At 47.6% G+C, this 22,088-nt stretch overlaps 1 protein-coding gene across 2 annotated transcripts in view; it reads left to right on the plus strand.

The window, feature by feature from the left end:
• LIPC (lipase C, hepatic type) overlaps positions 1-22,088 on the plus strand; it is a 178,142-nt gene that overhangs the window by 146,595 nt on the left and 9,459 nt on the right. The window contains exons 4-8 of one of the 2 annotated variants that reach the window (XM_061157252.1): positions 3,677-3,864; positions 7,501-7,683; positions 8,459-8,576; positions 11,242-11,475; positions 14,263-14,508. In XM_061157252.1, coding sequence (XP_061013235.1) covers positions 3,677-3,864; positions 7,501-7,683; positions 8,459-8,576; positions 11,242-11,475; positions 14,263-14,508 — 969 coding nt within the window. The remainder of the gene's footprint in view (positions 1-3,676; positions 3,865-7,500; positions 7,684-8,458; positions 8,577-11,241; positions 11,476-14,262; positions 14,509-22,088) is intronic. The other variant, XM_061157253.1, reaches the window with a different exon arrangement.

Here is a 22,088-nt window from a genome sequence, read left to right on the forward strand (position 1 = left end):
CAATACTCAGGTCACAGAGCCCCTCTTTCTTCAACAATTTCTCCTAGATGTGAGTGCCTAAAGAATCTTTCATCCTACCTATTTGCAGAGCAGGAATAGAGCAAATACACATAAGACAGGAATATACATAGAGAACAGACTTGTGGACACACGGGGAAAGGTAAGGGTGAGGCCAATTGAGAGAGTAGCACTGAAATGTATACATTACCATATGTAAAACAGGTAACTAGTGATAACTTGCTATATAACACATGGAGCTCAACCCAGTGCTCTGTGATGACCTAGAGGAATGGGATGGCAGTGGGAGATGACCTAAGGGAAGGGGACATATGAATACTTACAGCTGATTCAAGTTGTTGTATGGCAGAAGCCAATACAACATTGTAAAGCAATCATCCTCCAATTAAAAATAAATTTTAAAAAAAGAATAGCAAAAAGGAAAAAAGAATCTTTCATCCTTCCAGACTCAACTGATGCCTCATTTTCTCTTGGCATCTTCCCTAGAACCCCTACGCAAGGTGTCCTTCCATTGCAATACTCACAGCAACCACAAGCGATGGCTGATTCTCACTCTTGCTTTTCCCACTGGACTGGGGAGTCCTGAAACACAGACATCAGGCCCTGCTTGCCAAAAACTAGTACCTAGAGAGGGCCCAGGGCAGAATATAATAATACATGCTTAATAAGTATTTGTTGAGAAACTAAATGAATTAATATATATACAACTTCCTCACTCATACACATGCTGAAAGAGAGCCAAGCCCCAAGGAAGAAAAGCGAAAGACCAGCCCAGTCCAGGTGTTTATGAGCCTTTCCATCTAACAATTGCTTTTCCCTGGGACTCTCCTGAATAGCTTCAAGGTCCCAGGCACTGGGGCCAGAGCTGATTCTCCCAGCTAAATCCAGAGTAAATACACATAAGACAGAATTGGTCCTACGAGGGCAATTGGGATAAATTTTCATAGAAAGAATTTCATGGATCAAAAATAGAAGATGCTGGAGGCTCTGAGCCACATTTATTTTAGCAACATACCCTTACATGGGTGCTAATTGTGTGCCAGGCATTATTCTAAGGTCTTTACAAATATCACCTTTTTTAATCCTTGCAATGACTTCACAAGATGGGTATTATATCTATCCCCCGTTTATTTTATATAGTCTTTTTAGCATTCAAGTCACCTATCCTGAAATGAAGGAAGATAAAGCTATTCAATCACTGGATAAAAGAAAATTAGTTGCCTTGAGTCCCAATGCATAAATGGCTGACAAATCAAATGATAGCCTTTAATTTGAGACCTGGACCCCACAGAATACCACATCACACACTAAGCAGTTACCAAGCATCCTCAGGTCTGTCCTCCATGAGTTCACAGCCTGGTGGTGAAAACAGCATGCCTGGAAACAAACAACTGACCCTAGGATCAGGGGCCCAGTAAGGTGCTGGCAGCAGCAGCAGTAATTACCTCTGGCTAGAGGGGAAGGCTTCCCGGAGGGGGTGACATTTGAGAACGATTGTAATGGATGGACCAGAGTTCACCAAGGAATAGCAGAGAGGGAAGTGAGAATGCAAAGGGGCAGGGAAGTGAGAATGCAAAGGGGCAGGGAAGTGAAATGGCAATGGGGGAACTGCAGGCAGTCTGGGACAGCAGGGGAGCGTAGAGAGGGGAGAATTTGAGGGATCAGGGTTGCCATTCAGGTGACAGGCCTGGGCTGCAATACCAAGAATCTTAAAGTCACTGACGGGTATAATAGTCATTTCTGTTCTAGAAAGAGTCTTTGAGCAGCACTGTGAGGGAGGGAGGTGAGATTAACCAGAGAGAGACCATTTAGGAAGCTGTGGCAATAAACCAAGCAAGAAACAGTGTGCGCCTGAGCTAAGGCACTGGATTCTAGGGATATTTGGGAACCTGAAGCTTTGGACTGATTAAATAGCTGCTAAAATAGTGTAAGATGACACCCTGGCTTCTGACGTAGAGGCCAGGGGAGTAGTGCATGCAAAGAGATGGGAGCATCATCTGGGATTACGCTTGCATGAATGAGGATAAGCTCAGACAGTCTGGGAGCTTGGGAAAGCCATTCTCGGCGCCAGAAATTTTCTTCATTAGCTCAGAGAAGTTATTCAGATTCTCCCTCACTTCTCCTTTTAATAAAATATGATGCATTTCATTCTGTCATCATTGTGAAAAATCATTGCCCTTTGCTGGGAATTAATAACCTTTCAAATTAATAACCTTTGGGTAGGAAAATTGGTTTCATTAATACCTCTCCTTGCTCTTTGTCATTTCATCATCTTTCTGTCCTGCTGTCCCCAGAAACCAAAAGCCCAAGACTTATTGTTTGAGAAGCCTGAGTGACTTTGTGCTCAGAAGGAATGATCAGGGTTCTCAGAAACTGGGCTGAACTGAGTTCACTGACCTAAACTGCTGGTATGGCCTTGTGTTCACCCCTCAGCCACAGGGGAGGCCCCCCTCGGCTGGTAGGGGCTGTGGGAGCATCCTCCCCGGCTCTTGGTCTGACTCCTGACCTTGGCAGAAGAGATGTCACCCTTCCTGGGGTGCCACACCTTGGGACCACAGCCCCTCCCTCAGGCTCCACTCCGCTCCTGATCACAGGGTCGTGTCTCTGATCAACACCATGGTCTTAACAGATGTTGGGAGACTGCTCACCCTCCACAAAGTGGCTCAAAGTCAGGGTGAGGCTCCCCCAAAAGAGAAGCTAGAAGGCCTTTCAGGAAAACAGCAGGAGGTATAATCTTAAAAACAGTCTTTTTCTCCCTACCTCACCCTCCCACAATCTTTGAAAGATTCCAAATGGATATTCATTTATCCTTTTCTACTGAAAAAATCTTTAGCAGCATCTTATCGTCTAGAGCATAAAGCCTCAGTGTCCCAAGGGCCCATAAACTCTGGCTGCCCATTCTTCTGCCTCCTTATACCCACAAGGTCTCCTGGCTCTGAGCCCTTCCTCAGCTGTTGCCTCTCAGAAAGCTCCTTTCACCCATCCACACAGACACCCAAGCCTTCATTCAACTCTCCAGGCCAGCATCAGCATCATTCCCCCTGAAAAGCGCTCCCTGAATGCCGCTCCCCCTCAGTACAATTCATCACTCTCTTTGTAGTCCTCCCCACCCCCATCCTACCTGGTCCATGCAAGACTACGTGTGAGAATTGGTTGAGCCACATGACAGAATGCATGGTGTTGTCTAACTGAGATGCTCTATGTGCTATCTCCTTGGCATAGGGATGTGGGCAACTGGAGTCAGAGATACTGGGTCCCAAATCCCACCACTTATTGGCATCATGATTTGGGGTGAAACACTCATCCTCTCTGACCTCAGTCCCAGTTGCTTCTTCCATCTTCCCACTGACCTAGAGTTAGTCTGGGGTCTGACTGGCCAATCCTATGGTCACTGGGATGGCAGGAAGGAGGATTTGGGCCTCTCCATCTCTGTGTGGGGTCCTCCTTGGTCACCCTCCATCATCTCCCAGGAAAGAAATGGCCATTGTGCTGGAAATAAAATGCTCCTTGGGTTCCCCAAAGCCACATCCCGGGCCTACTTCCAGCACCTTGCAGTAACCTTATTGCCTAGTGCTCTTACAAATGTTGGGGTTGTCCCGGAACTGGCAGAGGTGGAACAGATGCCAGGTGAAGCACTGTCCCCAATTTTATCTTCCAGAATCATTTGGAAGGAGATCTCGAGCTGCTGAAACAAATGAAACATTGAAGGAGACAAGAACCAGATTTCTGCTCTTTAGAGGAGAAACCGATAAGGGCTGTCAGATTCGGCTCACTCACTCAGACACATTACAGCAGTGTGGCTTCAACTCCTCGCTGCCGCTGGTGATGATAGTCCACGGGTGGTTGGTAGGAAGTGCTGACACGCCTTTTTTCTCTCTGTTTTTACTTTTTTTTTTTTCCCCTCAACAGTGCGTTCAATTTTAATAAAGAGATAGGGAGCTGGTGATAACAACTCCATGCATAATATTTGTAAAGTACATTCTAATTTTCCAAGTGCTTCCCCACGCATTATCTCATTGATTATCTCAATTTCATGAGTAAGCAGGGCAGGGGAAGTATAATTATCTCCACATTTCATATAATAAAATGTGACTCAAAGAGGTCACACAGCACATAAGCGCCCATAAGAGACTGCAGTTCATGAAGGTGAATCTGCATGTTTCCCAAGAGTTGAGAGGAAGCCAGAAGACACAGTCTCCCAATGAGATGTTCTATCTGTAAGGGTTAAACTCAGCTGCAGATAACAGAAACTCAAATTGGCAGTAGTTCAGATAAAACAGAAGCTTTTTTTCTTTTTCCATTTCATATAACAGTCCAGATGTACGTCACCCAAAACTAATAAAGAGCTTTAGTCAATGAAGTCCTCAATTACCTAGCTCATTCCCTGCTCACAATGGTGCCATCCTTGGAGTATGGTCCTCATCCTCATAATCCAAGATAGCAGCCAGAGCACTAGCTATCACATCTGCATCCCAGGTAGCACAAGGTAGTAAAAGGTATACACACAAAAAGTCAAAAAGTAGGATTGTTTAAAAACAACTGTATTGAGGTATTATTTGAAACCATATAATTCGTCCACTGGCTTTTGGTATACAAGTGTGTTTTTTTAGGTTAGCTTCCCAGAAGCATCTCTGAAATGCTTCCAATTACATCCATTGGCCATACCTAGATGGAAAGGTGGCTGAGATATGTATCCTCTTAGAGAAGGTGTAGCTTTTCAGTGATGCTAAAATTCTGTTACTGTGGAAGAAGGGGGAAAAGAATATTGTGGGCAATGATTGAAGTCAAACAAATGTTTCCAAGAAGAAATTCTGCCTAACTAGTTTCTAGGCCACCCACAATTTGAAGCATGGTTCACAATGTGAAACCTGCAGAGATTTGGGGTTTATTTCATGACTTGAAAACCCTTCCCTACCATCTCTCTGAAAACTACTCTTGAGACCCCCATCCATCCTACCTTAGAGAGAAAAATGAGCCCATCTGCCCACCACCAGTCTTTCAACATGTATTCACTCATACCCTTCACACGAACAAAACAGACCCCACACCTGGCCTCATGGGGTAGTGGGAACCACATGATGCCATGTGGGTGTGGCCACAAGGTGGGGTGTTTGCTATTGCCATCCCAGAAAAGCACAGGGCCTCTTGTAGGCTGCCAGCACCTTCCTCCTAGGATTTAAAGGAGCCCCATCCTAGGGCTTCCCAGGTGGCGCTAGTGGTAAAGAACCCACCTGCCAGCGCAGGAGACATAAGAGATGTGGGTTCAATTCCTGGGTCGAGAAGATCCCCTGGAAGAGGGAAAGGCAACCCACTCCAGTATTCTTGCCTGGAGAATCCCATGGACAGAGAAGCCTGGTGGGCTACAGTCCATTGGATCACAAAGAGTCAGACATGACTGAAGTGACTTAGCACACAAGCACGAATTCTAGGGAAAAGGGGCGGGGATTCCACCACAGCACAGGGCTGGCAGTGAGGGTGGTAAAGGCTCTCCTGACCCTAGAGAAGAGACCTAATACAGATGAGGCCCTACAGGAGCTCGGCCCTTTACGTTAGTGGTCAGCTCATTTAATCCGCACACCTCCCTACATGGCCACTTGAGTTAGTCTCATCTCTTAGATGAGGAAACTGCAGCCCAGAAGGGTCAAGCAGCAACCACAGTCACACAGGCCTCAGTGGACAGAAATCCAAAACCAGAACCCTCATGCTCCAAAGCCCACAAACCTTTGTCAAGGATGGGCTTGACAGGGGCCCCATCACATTGCAACCTCCTCACAGCAACCTCTCTCCAGCTGAGCTAGGGGCTCCGTCCCTATTCCTTTAAGGAAAGCATGGAATTGGATGCCTGACTTGAGGGGGGGAACTTGAGCTGAGAGCCTCAAAGCAAGGCAGGTTGCACACAGCAGGGCAGGCACCCCCCTTCTGACCCTGCCCCACCACCACGCTCCCCGCCTCCCCCTCACCTCCGCTTGCAGCTCCTTCCACAGACCAGGTGATTTCTCTCCTTTTGGCCTCGACATAGGCTGCGCCTTCTGCCTACTGTGTCCCTTCTCTTATCTTCTGCTGGACAGGATCCATGCTGTTGAATGTATTAGGTGCTCTAAAAATATTTGTTAACTGAATTAATGGCTGACTAAATATTTTATTTACAAACATGAAGACAGCAGGGTCCTCTCCCTGTGATCCTTTTATTAGAATGAGTTCTTTGTTTTCAAAATCTTGTGCAAACTGAAGTACGTGTACTGTTGCTGGTAATAAAAATACCAACAACGGCTGTGGCAACCGCCATGCACTGAGTCCTCACTGTGTTCCAGGCACTGTTCTAGGTGCTGTATGTCTATTCATCCATCTCATCTTCACAACAATCCTGGAAGAAGGACACTATTATTATCCCCATTTTCCCAACAAGGAAACAGGGCCACTGACTAGTTATATAACTTGCCTAAGGTTACTCTGTTAGTAACTAGAAGAGTCTAGATTTGAACCCAAGATGCTACATCCACACAGAAGGTCCTAGATGGACATTTATTAAATGAATGCATCTTACTCATGAGCCAGACCATCAGTACTGCTGTCCAGCTTCACTTCTGTCTTCTCATCTTTGATCACACCCAACTTTTCCCCTCTTCCCAGACAGACCACACTGCCCTTTTGTGATTCTGCATCTCTGGACATGATTTCCTCTACCTGGAATCCCTTAGATACCCACTCTGCCCCCAAGCACCTCTGCACTTACCTGCCCACCTTGATTCTTCCCTGCAAATTCCTATTTATCCTTCAAGAACCAACACAAACATGTTTGCTCTGTGAACCCTTCAGGCATGTCCTGCAAACTGGCTCTCAACCAGGTACATGGACAGAATGATTCTCCATAATCAATCAACTTGATCGTTATGAGTTCCTACTATGTTCCCGCTCATGGTGCTAGTCCCCCCAAGGCAAGCAGAACACAGTGGGTGGGGACAGAGCGAGCAAGCGAGGTGTGACTCAGAGGGGCAGCAGCACAGGCCTCGCAGAGGAGGTAGCACTGGAGTCAACTCCCAAAGGACAGGTCGTCTTTCAGTGCCCCATCTACAAACACTTACATTGTTTTAAGGCTTGCAAAGTCCTAAAATAGAGAATGTTAAGACAATGGTTCTCATTTGAGGGATGGGACATTTGGAATGTCCAGAGACATTTCTGGTTTTCACAGCTTGGGGTTTGGGGGTGGGGGGTGATGGGGTGCCGCTGGCATCTCGTGGGTGGAGGCAGAGATGCTGCTCAATGTCCTACCATGCATAGGACAGCTCCCACAACAAAAAAATATCTGGCCCCAAATGACAGTGTGCTGAGAAACCCCAGGTTAAGCCCTTTCTCTTGGAGAGAAAGACCCAGAATGAGCCCAGAGTTGGAGAAGGGAAGAGGTGAGCAAGAAAAAAGAGGGAGCTTGTCCAGGGCTCCCTCCTCTCTCCTGAGAGGCTGATCATACTGCGGGCCTACCTTCAGGTGGACGGCATACTGGAAGACTGGGTCTGGGAGATGGTAGCCGCACTGAAGTCTCACCTGGCCCAGCCAGTGAACGTGGGGCTGGCAGAATGGGTCACCCTGGCTCACAACCACTACACCACTGCCGTCCGCAACACTCGCCTCGTCGGCCAGGAGATCGCAGCTCTTCTCCAGTGGCTGCAGGTGAGACCTGCCCTGACCTCTCTTCTCTTCCCTCTTCTCCCTTCCACTCCCTTCCTCCAAGACTGAGTGAATTAGGCTGGTCTCCTACAGCAGCCAAGACAAGACAACCACTTCTGCTAAGCTCACAGGAACAGGAAGGCACAAGACAGACCAGACCCCAGGGCTCTCTCGGATGCCTCCTTGAAGCCCCGTCTTGTAGAATCATCTATTCCTCTTATGCTCACCTCTTTGTATGTACTAGGGGATCTAAACACACCCTGTAAACTATAAAACTCCCATATGCATGGATGAGATCACTCCTGCAAGGAATTCATGTCCATGTAAAGATGTGCAGGGGGCTTTCCCAGTAGCTCAGCAGTAAAGAACCCACCTGCAATGTAGGAGACACAGGTTCCATCCCTGGGTCAGAAAGATCCCCTGGGGAAAGAAATGGCAACCCACTCCAGTATTCTTGCCTGGAGACTCCCACGGGCAGAGGAGCCTGATGGGCTACAGTCCATGGGGTCTCAGAGAGTCAGACACAATTGAGCGACTCAACAGCAAGAACAAAGATGGGCAGACAAGAGGTGGCATCACCAGGCAGGGGCCCAGGTAGCTGAGCCTGAGAGGAAACAGGACAGAGTCAGCAAGATGAGAAAACTGTTTGGGTCCTGAGTAGGAATTAAGCATCTCACTTGTGGTACAAAGAACAGAGAGCCAAGCAGACTGGACCCACGAAAGGCTTTTATCCAGGCAGCTCTCCCCCTCCTGCCACCATCTCACCACTGTCTTCCAGGAATCTGTTCAATTTTCTCCAAGCCATGTTCATCTAATTGGGTACAGCCTGGGTGCACACGTCTCAGGATTCGCTGGCAGTTACATGAGCAGAAAGCACAAGATTGGGAGAATTACAGGTAACCATGCCTGATAACTAACAACTATAATCTCCACGACTGCACGGGGGCGTGGAGCACGGACCTGCTTTTCCAACAGGCTCATAATTAACACACCCCCGGCTTCCTTCGAGCTGTATTAGAGTTCACAGGAGGACTTGTAGCACTATTTATTTCAAACATGACCGCTGCCATAGACTGCTGTTCTCCGAGAATTTAGAGCAAATCACCGCCTTTCCTCAAACAAATGCCTCTCACAGTCATGCCAAATAGGACCTAAAAGGTACACTTTCTGTACACTTTTGTAATAGGAAAGAGTTTATTTTCCAACCTATAGTTTTAAAAGCCCAACGTGAATTAAAGAATGACAGCTATAACAATATCGTATATTAGTGCATATACATGGAATCTAGAAAAATGGTACTAATGAACCTATCTGCAGGGCAGGAGCAGAGGCGCAGACAGAGAGAATGGACAGACGTGTGGACACAGTGGGGACAGTAAGGGTAGGACGAGCTGAGAGCAGCACTGACGGACACACACCAGCACGCGTAAAACAGACAGCTAGCAGGAAGCGGCTATATCACGTAGTGAGCTCAGCCCGGTGCTCTGTGCTGACCTAGAGGGGTGGGATGGAGGGTGGGAGGGAGTCTTAAGGGGGAGGGGACATAGGCATACACACAGCTGATTCACTTCATTGTCCAGCAGAAACCAACACAACACTGTAAAGCAACTATCCTCCAATTAAAAATAAACTAAAAAAAAAAAAAGAACGACAGCCTTACATTTCCTGTGATAGCCATGTTTGGACCTCTGTTTCCACTTTAGTGAAACACGTGGGTCCTACGCTGGGGCCCATCTGCATTGGGGGAGGGATCCCAGCACCAAAAACCCCAAGCTCTATGCCAGCTTGGAAACACCCCGAGATACCCAGGAAGAGCTGACGACGCACAAGAAGGCCTTTCCTAGCAGGCTGCCCAGACACCCACTTCATCCCCCCACCCAGCCTCACCCCTCCCCCCTGCTGACCCAGAGTCACATTCAGAGGAACAGGCCTGATGAAATGACTCCTCAGCCCAGTCTCGGAGGCCCACTGATTCCTACAGGGTGAAGCTTAGGAGGCCTAGACAAGGCCCTTCTCAGTGTAGCGTTCCCAAGTCTCTCCAGAGTCTCCTCCCCCTGGTCCCTTCTTGTGGCTCTAGGCTTTCATGACACTAGATTTTTCTCTACTCTACTACAAACACGCCATGGCCTCTTATCCTTTTGGGCCTTTGCAATCACTATTCCCTTTGCCTGTCTACCTACCAAATGGCTACTCATCCTTCAAGACCCAGCAGCCTAAAATAATAATTCACAATCTAAAACAGTCTGAACAAAATTTAAGATGAATAGAGTTGCTGTGACCTTTTATTTTATCAAGAAAGAACACTTTCGGCAACTGCTATCTACTGTGACCATTCCTTCATAAAAGAAGAGATTTATTTTAGCATTAAAAAAAGATAAGGATGATGGCAGACATTTAAATGAAGCCAGTCTGTCATGATGAGAATTCATTTTCCATTTCTTTTTCCATCTCATTGGTGACTGGGGAGGCCTGACCATGGATCAGTTCTTGGTGCCCTCCATGATTTAACCCTCAATAGGCTGGCAGTGAACAGACCTCCCATAAGAACTTATCACAGAAGGCCAGTGAGGCCCTTCACAGACAAACCAGGCCTAGAAGGAGAAGTCAGAACTGCAGAGAGGCAGCACTGGGTCTGGGACCCTCCCCACGCTGGCTGGTGTCACAGGCCACACCAGGCATTATTAGCCAGGCCCACACACATTAGAAGTGACAGGACAGCTAATTACTCTGTTGTCATCTCATAGCCTGATGAACAAAGAAATATAAATCACAGCCTTCACATGTAACTACAGGTGAGGGTTGGAGAGCAGGGACTGTCATGGCCCCGTGTCAATTCCTTTATCCCCACCAAGGATCGAAGCCAGGCCTGATACAGGTCAACAAGGGGTCCTCCAGAAAAGGTAAAGCAAGAAAGACAGACAAAACTCCTTGAGTGCATGAATACTCCCCAACTATAGTCTGCCAAGACTGCCACTTGTCTCATGCAAACACATCTGTCACTTAAGGACCAGAGCTGTGAGCAGTCCTATTTGCTCAGGACATTTTCCCCAGAGAACAGTAATGTCCTAAGGCTGTTCTGAACATTCCAATGAAATGACATTAGTGTAGAGAGAAAGCCAGCTTGTTTAGGGAAATTATTGACAACATGCAGACAAATAAATTCTTTCTTTGATGGGTAGGTTAGAACTACTTACAATAATACAGTGGTTTTTTGTATGCAAACAGATGCTCTCGAAAGTAGCTTGAAAGGTACTTAAAACTGATTTGCTTAAATAAATCAAGCATTCCCTTATAACCTCATTTCTACCACTGGGTAGTTCCTGCAAACCTCTTTTCCCCATAGATAATAACCAGCCTGTGTCCGATTTTAAGCACCATGAATTACTTTAATTTTAGTGCAAAAAAGTTATGGCAAGATTTTCTAGAGAAAGATTATGCCCTAGGATTTTCTTCTTCCTGCTAGCTCATGAATGTGCAATAACATCAGAAAGCTAAAAAGAGCCTTTCTCCCTGCCTCCTCTTGCTCCAATCTGATCCTTCTTCCCCTTGCTTTCCTCCTAGGGCTGGATGCCGCAGGCCCTTTGTTTGAAAAAGCCTCTCTCAGCGACCGGCTTTCACCGGATGACGCCAGTTTTGTGGACGCCATTCACACCTTTACCTGGGAGCACATGGGCCTGAGTGTGGGCATCAAACAGCCCATAGCACACTATGACTTCTACCCCAATGGGGGTTCCTACCAGCCCGGATGCCACTTCCTAGAGCTCTACAAACATTTCGCCAAGCATGGCTTAAACGGTGAGAAAGAGACACTAGCCTACAATGGCTTACACTCCCCACAGTTGGTGTGGCCTCTGGATCCAGGGGAATCCAATCTGCGAGATTCTGGGAGGAGTTTGGCAAGGATGGGGCTCAACACTTTGGTCACCTACTCCATGCAGAGAGGGCTTGTGTGTGTGGGAAAGGGTGCTGTTCCCCAGGCAAGACCTTCCTCTTCACAGGCAGTGGTCGCTGGAGCTCAGACACGGAGGATGAGCTGAGGGCACATCCAGGAATTCCCACTTCTCATCTCCACTCATCATACCCAGACAAGTCTCTCCTGGGGTATCAGCCCTTCTGAAAATTGAGCCCTGCTGTCTGTGGTCATTCCTCTTTCTCCAGAAGCTTCCTCACTCAGGGGGCTGCCTCTATTCTGGCCCCAGGCTAATCCACTTAATAGATCACGGCTTCTTAGATCATGGTCTTCCAAGTATGAGGTTTAATCAGCTGACCCCACGGGACATTCATTACTGAGATTCTTCCAATTCAAAGTTCAGCTCTAAATAGGTCCTTGTGACTTCCTTGGAACTTTGTCTCAGTGCAGAAAATGACTGTGGAATTATCTGGGTCATGATTTCCCTCTTCTCTCTCAAACCCTAAAACCAAAACATTAACATGAACCTTGATAACAGGCCCTGGATTAAAGAACAAAAATGTGAGCAAAAACCATACATTTCATAGGCATTCCAAGTTTCTCTTTATTAGAAAATAATATCCTGATTGACACCTGCCAACTCACTCTAAGCCAACTGGAGACCCCAGCCCACCCCCACTTACCACCTTCTCCCAATCATTTGAAAACTGAGCTAAGCACACACTATCTTGTGTTTCTTTAACCACCTTCATGTCTCCTGTATCAGAATGACCTTCACATTCGACATTATCTCATCTTGGCTGGACTCCCAGCCTTTCACCAGCCCACGCCTGAGAACTTTCTGGGAACTTCCCCTTATCATTCCTTAACATCTCTCTCCTATCATTGCCCTCTGGTCACCAGCAGTCCCTGGTGATCAGCCAGCCCTCTTACCAGATCTACACCCTCCCTAAGGTCAACAGAGACCCCTAGATGCTGTTCATTAGCTGATCACCTGGTGAATGCCTCTGCCCAATTACTACCATTTTCTATTTTGTGCTAAACATCTTGCCCACCTTAGGGTGTTTTTTCTCCATTTTCTTCACCCTTATGTTTGAAAGTGATCCCATCCTGGGGTGAACGTGTTGACACAGTCAGTTGATAACTGCTTTACCATCCTCACCACCTCACGGCTCGGTGAGCTTGTGTGAGTTAGAGACTGTCTTTGAAGTTCAGTTTCCTCACTTGTAAGAGCTGCCTTGAGGAGCTGTGGTGAATATCCAGGGAAGGTACTCAGTAGCACCTGCCTCATAGTGGGTGCTCAACAAAAAGAGCCGCTCGTGACCAGGAACTGACATGACTAATCCTAGGGAAAATGATTTGGCTAAGCTACCTGGGGTCCACTTTCACAGGAAGTTCTTACCATACCTTGTGGTGGTTCCTCAACACTCCTAGAGAACACTAAAGGTTAAGATTTGGAGACCCCAAAACAACCTCCCCTCCCCAAAATAAGGTCAAAACCCTTGGTACGGAAACCTCCTAAACTTGTTTTGGCTTAGGTCCATTTAGACCTGGTCACTGGAGCACATCCTTCTCAAAGCAAAACCCCATGCTGGTCACCCGGCCAGTTACTTCCGGCAGGCTGTGGCTGCTTTGGGACATGGTCGGGGAGGGCTCAGCCCTCACCGGACCAGTAGCCAAGTCCCAAGAGTGCTTGGGCACCGGCTTAACCAGCTTTATTAAGAAAAGAGGCATTCCACGGACTTCCCTGGCAGTCCAGTGGCTAAGACTCCCCGCTTCCACCGCAGGGAGAATGAGTTCCATCCCTGGTCCAGGAACTAAGACTCCATATGCTATGGGGCAACTGAGTCTGTGCACCACAACTGCTGAAGAAACCAACACACCCTAGATCCTCTGCTCCACAGTAAGAGAAGCCACCACAAGGAGAAGCCTGTGCACCACAATGAGAAAGTAGACCCTGCTCTCTGAAACCAGAGAAAGGCTGCGTGCAGCAACGAAGACCCAGCACGGCCAAAAATAAAATAGTTTTTTTAATTAAATAAATAAAAAGAGGCATTCCACACAAGCCTGTTCTGCCATCTCAGCCTTAGAGTATCAGCAGTTGTGCATTTTTAACTGTTTGAGACTAAAATATTTCCAAAATGAATAGCTTAAAGAGAACTTTCTTGGTAGCTCAGATGGTGAAGAATCTGCCTGCAACACAAGAGAGCTGGGTTGGATCACTGGGTCAGGAAGATCTCCTGGAGGAGGGAATGGCAACCCACTCTGGTACTCTTGCCTGGAAAATTCCATGGACAGAGAAGCCTGGAAGGCTACAGCTCATGGGGTCACAGAGTCAGGCATGACTGAGCGATTAACACACACACACACTTGCTTAAAGAACTCAGTATTTTCTTAGTGACTCGGGGCTCCTATTAAAACACCTACCGTAACATACAGAGTGCCCTGGGCAGCTCTTCAGAGCCTGGGATTATGCCCCTACACTAAGTACCTGCAAACGGTTTACTCTTTCTGTAGTTTTCCGCCAGCTATGCCAACCACTGTAGTCAATGGGCTGACCTGTGACCTCAGCACTCCCATCCTCCTTCCTGAGATGGTGCTACTCTGCACTGAGAAGCAAGGCGATCCTCCGGATTAAGGGATGATAACGTCCCTCTTGCCCTGTGTTCCAGCCATCACCCAGACCGTTAAATGCGCCCACGAGCGGTCAGTGCACCTCTTCATCGACTCCCTGCTGCACGCTGACATGCAGAGCACAGCCTACCTGTGCAGGGACATGGACAGCTTCAGCCAAGGCCTGTGTCTGAGCTGCAAGAAGGGTCGCTGCAACACGCTGGGCTACCACACCCGCCAAGAGCGGCAAAGCAAGAAGAGCAAGAGCCTCTTCCTGGTGACTCGAGCCCAGTCCCCGTTCAAAGGTGAGTGCAGGGGAGCCGTCAGAAGGGCAGAATGCAGCCGCTTGTCTGAAGGTTCACAAGCTCCCCAGAGTCTTTTCCCGGAGCTACTGCTGGATCTGCTGTTTGCACAGACTCCAGACCAGGATGATAACACACGCCTCTCTCTTTCCCCAAGAATGTGGCCTCCTCGCTGAAAAGTGCTGGAGGAGAAAGCCTGATACTTTCTGGAACAGTCCTTTGGTTGGCTGCTCTCTTCATCTATTTACATGGTCCCCTAGCATTGTTGCAGGAAGGGGGACCCCTTCCAGGACCAGAGAGTGGTCTCTTTTCTAACACTCAGAAATGAATTGTCTGAGCTGATAAAGCAAGAGACTTTATTGGAAAGGGACATGGGGGCAGAGAGCAAGAGAGTAAGGGAACCCAGGAGGACTGCTCTTCCATATGGCTAGATGTCTCAGGTTTAAAGGTGACGGGATTAGTTTCCAGGTTTTCTGGCCAATCATTCTGACTCAGGGTCCTTCCTGGTGGCACATGCATCGCTCAGCCAAAATGGATGCCAGCAAGGAAGATTCTGGAAAGTGGTAGCACACGGGGTGTCTCCTTTTGACCTTTCCTGAACTCTTCCAGTTGGTGATGGCTTGTTAGTTCCACGTTCCTTACCAGGACCTCCTGTGGTAAAATAACTCTTGCAAGTGATTACTATGGAGCCTGACCAGGATGGGGGGTTTCAGTCAGTGTGTTTCCCTTAACAGAATGTTAGATCCAGAAAGCCTGCAGCACCAGGTCTCGTTGTACAGAGCCTTGGAAGCTTCTCCAAACCCAGGCTAGAACCCAGTACTTTCATATCTCTTCATCGCTGCCAGGAAAAACCTGGGCTCCAAACTACATTTGTGGTTCCCCATTTCTTCTAAAGTTTGAATCAGCTCATCTTACAAGAGATCATTGTCTTATTGAGGCCCTCCCTGGAAGCTCTGCTTCTTGGCCTCAGGGGAAAAAGCAAGCCCCTTCTGCTTGCTGGGTTGAACTAGAGGTCAGAAAAAGGGCTGTGGCCATGATTTGGGCAGAAGCCAGCAGAGAAATACTCCACTGAAACCTAAATCCTCCTGGAGGGAACAAGCCGACATCTGTTGCCATTAACATTTCTGCCTAATCCTTAAAACAGCTCGGGAGTGATTTAGCATCTTACTGTTCACAGCACTGGCTCACGGCCCTGGGAGGAGCCCAGTGCCGTTTGATTGTTACTCTGCAGATATCTGTAGCTACAGAAGGTGAACGCCCTCAGCACCGCTTTGCATTTGCACAGCGTTTTACACAAACACTTTTGGTGCAGCCACAGACTCCTCATGGTGCCCACAACAGCAGCAAGGTCCGCAGGGTCGCTTAGCCTGGAAGGAGGCTTAGAACCCAGGTCCCTCTGATCCCCAGGCTGGCATTCCTATCATTACCACACTCCCAAGTTCAAGCTCCCACGGCACAGGAGTCTTTTGTTTATCTGAACTTTTGCTCTCCAGTCAGATTGCCCTTCTGTGCAGCCCAGGAATGACAGAAATCCATTTGAACAGCAGATAGCTTCTGAGAGCACGTGGAGTGAGGGCAGGATCTTTCTTGCCTGAGGGGCAGAGGGTCCCTTCAGCTGTCCTTCCTGGAGGGGTGGAGGAGCCTGAGGCACCCGGAGCAGGTGAGGGAATTTGGAAGGCCTCCTGCCTCAGGGAGATCCCCCCCTCCAGGCTGCCAATTAGACACTTACTTCTGTTAACCAGCTCCTCTTTCAAATGCCTGGAGTGATTAAGCCTCTCAGATAATCACATTTCACTGGATCTACTCTAATCCTGGAATGTTAGCATTTCAAGAAACTGTTCAATTCCACATTTCCCAGACAAGGAAACAAAGGCCCAGATAAGAGAAAATCATTTGCCCAGGGACACGAAAAGAACTCAGCAGAGCCAGCATTTAGACCCAGGTTATCCCCTGGAGGCGGCTATGGCAACCCACTCCAGTATTCTTGCCTGGAAAATCCCAAGGACAGAGGAGCCTGGTGGGCTACAGTCCATGGGGTCGCAAAGAGTCAGACACAAGTGACTGAGCACTCCCAACAATCAGTCAAGTGGTTTTTATCTCAGTGACCTGCCCACGGTCTGTCTATGGGGTTGAGGGAGGGAGGAGAGGTGGGGAAGGTTCTTGCTTTCTCCTTGAGATCAGCTGGAAAGAGACAGGGTCATTTTTCACCTTTCTGGGCAGGGCTGTGCATCTGAAGTGAGGGACTGGGTCCTGCCGGAGGACTTCTACTGGGGGCATGGAGATGGGGTCAGGAGATGAGAGTCAAGAGAAGGAAGAGGGGAGGGGAGAGCCGCTGCCACAAGCAGGGCTGAGTTTTTCCATTGCCAGGGAGTCCAGATGCCTGATCACCACACACGGCTGCTATGAACTCACAGGAAACCTTTTCCTATAAAGGAGAACCAAGGAATCGCATTAGGGCAGCAGCAACTATCTCACGCAGCAGTTGCCAAAATCACTGTGCCAGGCCATCACTCCTTCTTCAAGTATAATCTGAGCCAGGGTAGGCAGAGGCCCTCCTTCAGGGGGGAGACCAACCCCCTCCTATACTCTGCACACAAGGTGCTATCCCAAGAAGACAGACGAGGAGTCCCCTGGAGGCAGCACCTGGGTCTCGTTCTCACCAGCCGCTCATCTTGCTCCAGGGATATCCAGTGAAGATACAGGGTCTGGACTGTGAGATAAGACTGTGAGATAAGACGGCCTGAACCAAACCCCTAGCCCCAGAGAGATTCCAGGGATGAGCTGCACCCTGCACCGCACCCTCCCGTCCCCTGGGCCCTCCAAATTCCCCCCAGATCCACCTCAGCCCTTCCAGTCCTAATCTGCTCAGCCTAATTTCCCTCACTGGCAGGGAGCACAGCCCTTCGGCCACACCAGGTACCCTGGGTACAGCTGGAAATTATGCCCAGATGAGACTCCCACCCATGTGAAAGCCGCTGCTCCTGGGGTGCCGCAGCCTGTACATTGCTTGCACTCATGTGCACTTAGTCGTGTCCAACTCTGTGCAACCCCACGGACTGTAGACCACCAGGCTCCTCTGTCCAAGGGGTTTCTCAGGCAAGAATATTGGAGCGGGTTGCCATTTCCTACTCCAAGATATCTTCCCAACCCAGGGATTGAACCCATGTCTCCTGCATTGACAGGTGAATTCTTTACCACTGTGCCACCTTGGAAGCCCTATATAATGCTACACTAACCATATGTGGCTATTTAAATTACTTAAAATTAAAACCTTGAATCCTCAGTCATACTAGTCACCTTTCAAATGCTCAACTATGTGGCTGCCATATCAGAGAGTACAGAAATAGACCATTTCCATCATCTAGAAAGTTCTATTGATAGTGCTGACATCAAGTCTTTAATCTAGGCCCCATAACTGCTCCCCTCCTCAGCCACCATGCCACGATCATTGTGATTTGGACTCCCAAAGTCTATTTCAGTGACCACCTCCAGCCTTTGATGAGTACTTATAGATTCATAAAGGGACAAACTTACCCATCCCTGGTGACAGAACATCCACAAGCCACATTTTTCAAGGACATCTAATTGTACCATATATTTCAGTGCAGGATCTGGCTGGGCAAGATAAACATCGCCTCCTGATTGTAGTTGCAGAAAGGATGACTAACTTGGTCCTCATTCCTCTGGCTCCCAAGATATTTTGACAAAACCATCAAAGGATCTATTTTCTACAACCATACGCCAGAATTCGGGTAAACATGGGAGAGGACAGCAGGAGCAGAAAGAGAATTGGGAAACAGTCACTGAGGGAAACCAGGCAATTTATCGCCCACTTCCAATCCCACTCTTTTGGAAGGAAATTTTGCTAGTTTGGGAGCCCTTTTTTTTTTTTTAAGAGAAGGAGGTGGGAAACAAACCTGTATGTAGTCCTGCTAGCAAGCACCTTATCTAATTTAATCCTCACAGCAATTGGAGGCAGTAATGGGGTGGAAGAGAAGGAAGCAGCCCTCAGGGGAGCTTACTAGGTTCAGGCACTACGCTGGATGTATTGCATCAATTATTTCATCTATCATTTAATCCTCACAACAACCTACAGACGGAGACAGAGATGGAAGGGGGGAGACTGATGTTGCCTAATTTTCCAACAGATAAATTGAGATTCAGTGAGGTTAAATCACCTCCCCAAAGTCACCCAGCTTATAAGGAGCAAACATTATGCTGAAAACTTGTACACTGGTGCTGAATCGAATCTCAGACAGAGTTTTGGGTGAAGTAGAAAAGAAGAGCTTTATTGCTTTGCCAGGCAAAGGGGGCCACAGCTGGCTAATGCCCTCAAAACCATGTGTCCCAACTTGGGGAAAATAGTGAGAAGTTTTATAGTAATTGTTTAAAAAGGGTCTGATCAGCTTGTGGACACTCTTCTGATGGACTGGTGTGAGCTAAGTGGGAATCAGCATCATCAACCAGTTGCTCTGGGGTCTACATGCTTGTGGGCAGCATACCATTGTTATAACTTCTTCCACCTGCAGCGGGTTTCCAGTATCTGCAAAATGGGTAAAGGATACTGCGGTGTGTGTCCCTTGATGGGGAAACAGGACCTTGCCCCCAAGGCTGCACTATGGTTTCTCTTGACTGTTAGTGTCTCCCTGGTCTCAAATCCCCTCGCTTCCCTAATTAGCAACTGCTTGAATCTGCCGGTTGGAACTCAGGGAAGTTCATGGAGGCTGAATGAAGGCTGTTTCCTATAATCAAAGAAATGGGGGACACAGAAGGACCTTGTGCCCGGGAGCCCCACAGGGCCCTGCACAGTATCAAACATAATGTTTGACCCCAAGTCTCCCCCATTCCATGGCCTTTGCTCCTTTCACTGCACATGGCCTAAGCATTAGGACTGAGATCAGTTCACTCAGTATTAATAACAGCTCATTCCTGAGACACAGTAGTCCATCATCCCTCCTCTCTTCCCTCCTCCTGCCTGTACTTTCTCCCTGCTCCTGGGCCCAGCCAGCCAGTGAAAATTCACACCTGCTGATGAGAGCACTCTTCTCTTCTGGACACATATATACCTATGGCTGATTCATGTTCATGTATGGCAGAAACTAACACAATATTGTCAATCAATTACCCTTCAATTAAAAGAGGATAAATTGGGGAAAAAATGCTATCTTAAACTAAAATCAGAAAAACAAAAAAGTCCATTTCTCTTCTTCCCTTGATCCTGTTCTGAGTTCATTCAGCCAGCCCCTGCTAGTGCTGGCTCTTCATACATTAATCCCCTGCTTAAGTCCATCATATCAATTCCATGCTCATCAGCCTCCCTCTCGGGTTAGAGGCATATGAGATCTAGGAACAAGACCTTAGTGCTGCAAGAGAACACAAGATCTCATTCTTACCATCTCCATGAGAGAAAAATCTATACACTCAAAAAAAAAAAAGACCTCTCTGATGTTTGCAAAAAGAGTCATAATATCTCCCAAAGCCACTATCTAATGATTCAGAATATTTTCCATGAGACCAAAAAAAAAAAAAATTTCCTTTTTTTATAAATTTCCATCACCTGGTGCCCATAGTGGCTACCTTGTAAAAAGAAACTTATTTTTTTTTGTTAAGTGGCATCAGTGGGGTCCACATGAAACTAGGATCCAGGGTTTCTAGGGTATCTGAACCCCAGGGGGGCGATCTGGTGAGGAGACTCTCCAGAGGCCTCATATCTCTGCCCCAGGTGGACTTTGCCTGATCTCGTCCAGGGTTAATGGGCTATTTCATGCTTTGCACTGTTAAGACCTGAAATAACTTCTCCTGCCTGGACTGAGGAACACTTTGTACTCCCTGCAGTCACAGGATCAAAAGCATTTCCCTGAAATCATTTTTTAAAATCCTTATTAAACATGCCATAAGGTAAAGTGAGCAAAAATTATTCATGCTTTTTTCCTCAATCTTTAGAATAGCATCATTGTCCTGGGGAGTGGTGGGAAATAAAAGGCAATGGTCTTCCTTTTTTTTAAGGAAAAACACAAAACCCAAAATGAGAAAAAATAATTAGTTCTAAACATGAAAGTCTCTTACATATTTAAAAAAAATAATTTCAATATTTCTCCCCAAAAGTGGCTTTCCTAGTACAAGGCAAAAGGAATTCCTTGTGCTATCATTGTGTGATAGGTTTGGGCATCATGCTTCTGCAGACGTGGGTGCCCATGTTCCTGCACGTCTGTGACCTCCACGATTTACACACCCTTGATGGTTCTGACCTCCTGCATAGATCCTGCCCCAGGGAGACACTCCAGGGCACAGATAATTCTCATCCATAGGATGTGAGAGCTAACAGGAACTTTGCAATCATCAAAGCCAATCCCTTCCTTCAGAATCGTGGGGAACCATGACATCTCATGATATGGAAATTGGTCTCTTCCTACTCACATTTTAAGACCAAAGGAAGACAAAAACTCATCTCTAGTGCAGGGACATGAAACATTTACCCCTGCCCCGGGGGCTGGACATTTAGCAGACCAGCAACTGGGAAGAAGCCGCAACAGCGATAGCCCAGGATGGATGTCAGTGGATCAGACCCGGCGGGCACTTTGTCTTGGTGGCTTCACAGGAGGCAGGTTTAGACTGAAGCTTTTCTTCAGGGCTGTTGCTGTTTGCTTTCAAAGGGAAGATTCAGCTTGCCAGAACCAGAATCCCAGGACACAGTGGGAAGGGCCTTTTGGAATCAGACAGACAACCTGGGTTCAAAGTCGGCTCCACTTCTGACTATCTATCTGAGTCACCTTGGACTCCTTCAAATCTCTGCTTTTTTGTTATTGTTTAGTCACTAAGTCATGTCCATCTCTCTGCAACCCCCTGGACTGTAACTAGCCAGGCTCCTCTGTCCATGGGATCTCCCAGGCAAGAATACTAAAGTGGGTTGTCATTTCCTTCTCCAGGGGATCTTCTCGACACAAGGATCAAACCTGCATCTCCTGCATTGTCAGGAGGATTCTTTACCAAGTGAGACACCAGGGAATTGCAAACCTCTGCTTCCTTATCTGTGATTCATCAGGATCACTGACACCCTATCTCTCTGGGTCTCAGCAGTAAACAGGACTCTACGCACCTGAGTCAGCTAAAGAGAGCAGGCAGAACTCCTTAGAGAGGGTGGGTGATATTAAGGAAAGCAACATGGGGTGTTGATGCACCTAAATCTAACAACAGGGTACTGGGAGAAGCGAAGAGAAGGAATAGCCTAAGAGAATGTAAGCTATGAAGGAGAAGCTCCTGACAGCAGCTCATCAGGGAGAGCAGTTACTACAGTCAGGCTTCAAAGCAGGAGGAAGCAGAGAAATACCCTGACCTCACTCTGCTCTGCCCTGATCTCCTGCTGGTGCGTCCTCGGTGGGTTAGTATGAACCAGAAGCCATCCAATAAGGAAGCCGAGAGATGAGGCTCTGGGGGTCACATCCTGGGGTCCAGAACTGGGTAGAGAGTGGACCAAGACAGCAGGGGTAGGTATAGAAAATGCAGTCTCACCGTGTTATCCTCATATAGTCTGGAGGACAAAAATAATGTATGTAAAGCACTTAGTATAGGGCTTCTGTGGTGGC

This window comes from Dama dama, chromosome 12, assembly GCF_033118175.1.
Source record: "Dama dama isolate Ldn47 chromosome 12, ASM3311817v1, whole genome shotgun sequence".
NCBI lineage: Eukaryota > Metazoa > Chordata > Mammalia > Artiodactyla > Cervidae > Dama > Dama dama.